At 39.7% G+C, this 2735-nt stretch overlaps 1 protein-coding gene across 1 annotated transcript; it reads left to right on the top strand.

Annotated features, from left to right (window-relative positions):
• Nucleotides 1-6: 6 nt before the first annotated feature.
• LOC103521328 lies at nt 7-979 on the top strand. Its single transcript, XM_008486436.3, has one exon. It carries the CDS (start codon nt 160-162, stop codon nt 865-867), a length of 708 nt encoding a protein of 235 aa, XP_008484658.1. The 5' UTR covers nt 7-159; the 3' UTR covers nt 868-979.
• Nucleotides 980-2735: the final 1756 nt, after the last annotated feature.

The raw sequence follows: 2735 nt of genomic DNA, 5'->3' as shown, positions 1-2735 counted from the left end.
GAAATCCAATCATATTGGAGAAAATCAACCCTGAGTTCTGCTGGATTGGCACCTTTGTTATTGAGCAGTATCAGTAAGAGGAAAGAACGTGAACCATCCTGCTCAGTTGGTGAGAGAGAAACTTTCAAGAAAAAAGTTTTGGAAAAATGTCCAAATGATATGGCTGCCAATGTTGTACACAGGGTTGAGGCAAATACAGTTGACATCCACAAAATTATTCAAACTTGCAGTACATTCAATGAGTTAGAAAATGAAATCAAAAATAATTTACATGAGAGTATGATTTTACACATTGAGAAAAAAACCAGGGAGCAATCAGATTGTCCTTTGTGGCACATTGTGAGATATGGAAGAGTTACAGCTTCAAAGTTTTACAGTGTTGCTCACTGTAAAACAGAAGATGGCACACTGTTGAATTCTATGTTGGGGGAAAAAGTTAAAAGCACTACAGCTATGATCAGGGGCTCTCAACTGGAAGATGAGGTGTTCAAGCTTGTTAAAAACAAGCTTCCAGACATGAGAAAGTGTGGGGTGTTCTTAAATAAAGAATATCCCTTCTTTGCTGCATCTCCTGATGGCCTAGGATCTTCCTATGTAGTTGAGATCAAATGTCCATCTACAGCCAAAGCTGTTAGTCAGTATGTAGATAATGATGTGGTGCAACCAAAATTCAATCTGCAAATTCAACTACAGATGGCTATTTGTAAAAAACAAAAAGGTTTCTTCGTAGTAGCAGATCCTGGATTTGAGACCAACTCAGTGTTCACCCTGGTTGAAGTCAAGTATGACCATGTACTAATACAGACCTACATGAAGAAAGCTTTAGAGTATTATGAAAAATGTGTATTTCCATGTCTCAAAGGCTGATTGCCAGCCTAGTTAGCTTAGTTGGTAGTGCGTCTGCCTTGTAAGGGCTAGGCCACGGGTTCGATTCCCGCCCGGGGCGGATTTTATCCTGCTGGGACAATGTTCGTTCTCGGAACGGCTGACTTTCTCCTAACCTGTCTTCCTTCTCTCTTCGATTTCGGGACGATAAGACCATAGCAGTTGAAGTTCCCTCTGTCAAACCTTTTTTTTTTTTTTTTTTTTTTTAAAAAAAAAAAACTATTTTTTTTAAATTTGGGGGGTAAAAGATTATTTTAGATTTGGGGTGTAAATAAATATTGTAGGTAAAGATAATTTAGCCAGCCTAGTTAGCTTGGTTGGTAGTGCGTCTGCCTTGCAAGCGCTAGGTCGCGGGTTCGATTCCCGCCCGGGCGGATTTTATCCTGATGGGATAATGTTCGTTCTCGGAACAGCTGGCTTTTCCTATCCTGTCTTCCTTCTCTCTTCGATTTCGGGACGATAAGACCTTGGAAGTTAAAGTTCCCTCTGTCAAACCTCCTTTAAAAAAAATAATAAAAAAAAATAATAGTTGACACTGATTGATAAAGTTGGTATTTTTTAAATTGTGTCTGTATTCGTCACTCTTTATTACATAATTACAGACATAAGATATGTATTTCAGCATTTAAACTGACAACTGGATCACGCACAGGAATTGAATATTTATCTAGGCCACAAGCAATACTGAACCATGTGTACATCTAGTTTGATCTAGTGGAATTAATTGCGAGGTCATAGCAATGTGGTTTTAAAGAGTGAAATGTCTTAGCCGTACTATAACATTTTCAATGATTGACAAGCAGACTGGCTATTTATTTTGTTTGTCCTTTATCCTCATAAAGTTTTGTGGTTCTTTTATTAGCAAACCACTGAGGGAGCGACGGTGCTTTATTCTACACCCTTTTGCCAAACAAAAGATGGATCTGACTATTTTTTAAACCCCTGTCTGCCATGAACTTTTGTACCTGGGTTTTAATAGCTCTAAAATCCACTTTCACTGATAATTTTTCATCGTTATTCGACCACCATAGACATGAGAATACCATAATTGTATGAAACCTTGAGGTCGTAAGAAGCTGTCAAATATTGCTTCTGTGCTTGCCGCTTTCCTTGTACTCCAGACATAGGCGGCCACCCTGATGGCTTGTGGATCGTAGGTTTTTGTATTTTGTATTTCCAAGGTTGTGTTTGTCTGTCATGTTTCACTATTTTAGGATGGAATTTAGTCACGTCAAGGTTACACTTGTTTTGAAACACTGTCAGGTTTCCCGCATATTATGACTTTTATTATTTTCTAGTTCGGTGTCATGATGGGTCACAATAAGACGATAAATGTCGTGCAAGCAGACCTGCTCTCGACTCGGGTCCTCCATCGGTCTCGACTAAACTTGTCGCACAGAGTGGCGCCAGTGACGCCTAGTCTGCAAGTAAAAGACGTGAAATTTTTGTTTGTGTCGGTTTTTTCTTGTTTCAAACGGTTTAATAGTTTCGTTGTTGGAGAATGGAAATAACCTCAAGGGGGTCTTTCATACGGTACGAACACTCACCGAGTTTGGAGTAAGGAAGCCTAACTCCGTTTGTAATACAACAAGTATACCGCAGAGGAAATTTTAAGCTGAACTCGACCGGGTAAGCGCCTTATAATATCGTAGTAATGAACCGATGTCCGGGCTCGTCCAGTACAATCGGGACTACAAAATTGTAGGGTACAATCTTTTTATCGGAACTTGATCATCCATGAGAACACATACCGGGTCAGAGAGGGCTTCTTCAATTTACTATTAATGTGCATGGCAGGCTGCTCGGCGCGCGAGCGTTTTCTACACAACTGACATAGTATCTGACAGGAA

The sequence above is a fragment of the Diaphorina citri genome, unplaced genomic scaffold, assembly GCF_000475195.1.
Source record: "Diaphorina citri unplaced genomic scaffold, Diaci psyllid genome assembly version 1.1 scaffold4996, whole genome shotgun sequence".
In the NCBI taxonomy this organism is placed as follows: domain Eukaryota; kingdom Metazoa; phylum Arthropoda; class Insecta; order Hemiptera; family Psyllidae; genus Diaphorina; species Diaphorina citri.
This window is presented reverse-complemented; position numbering and strand designations above follow the sequence as displayed.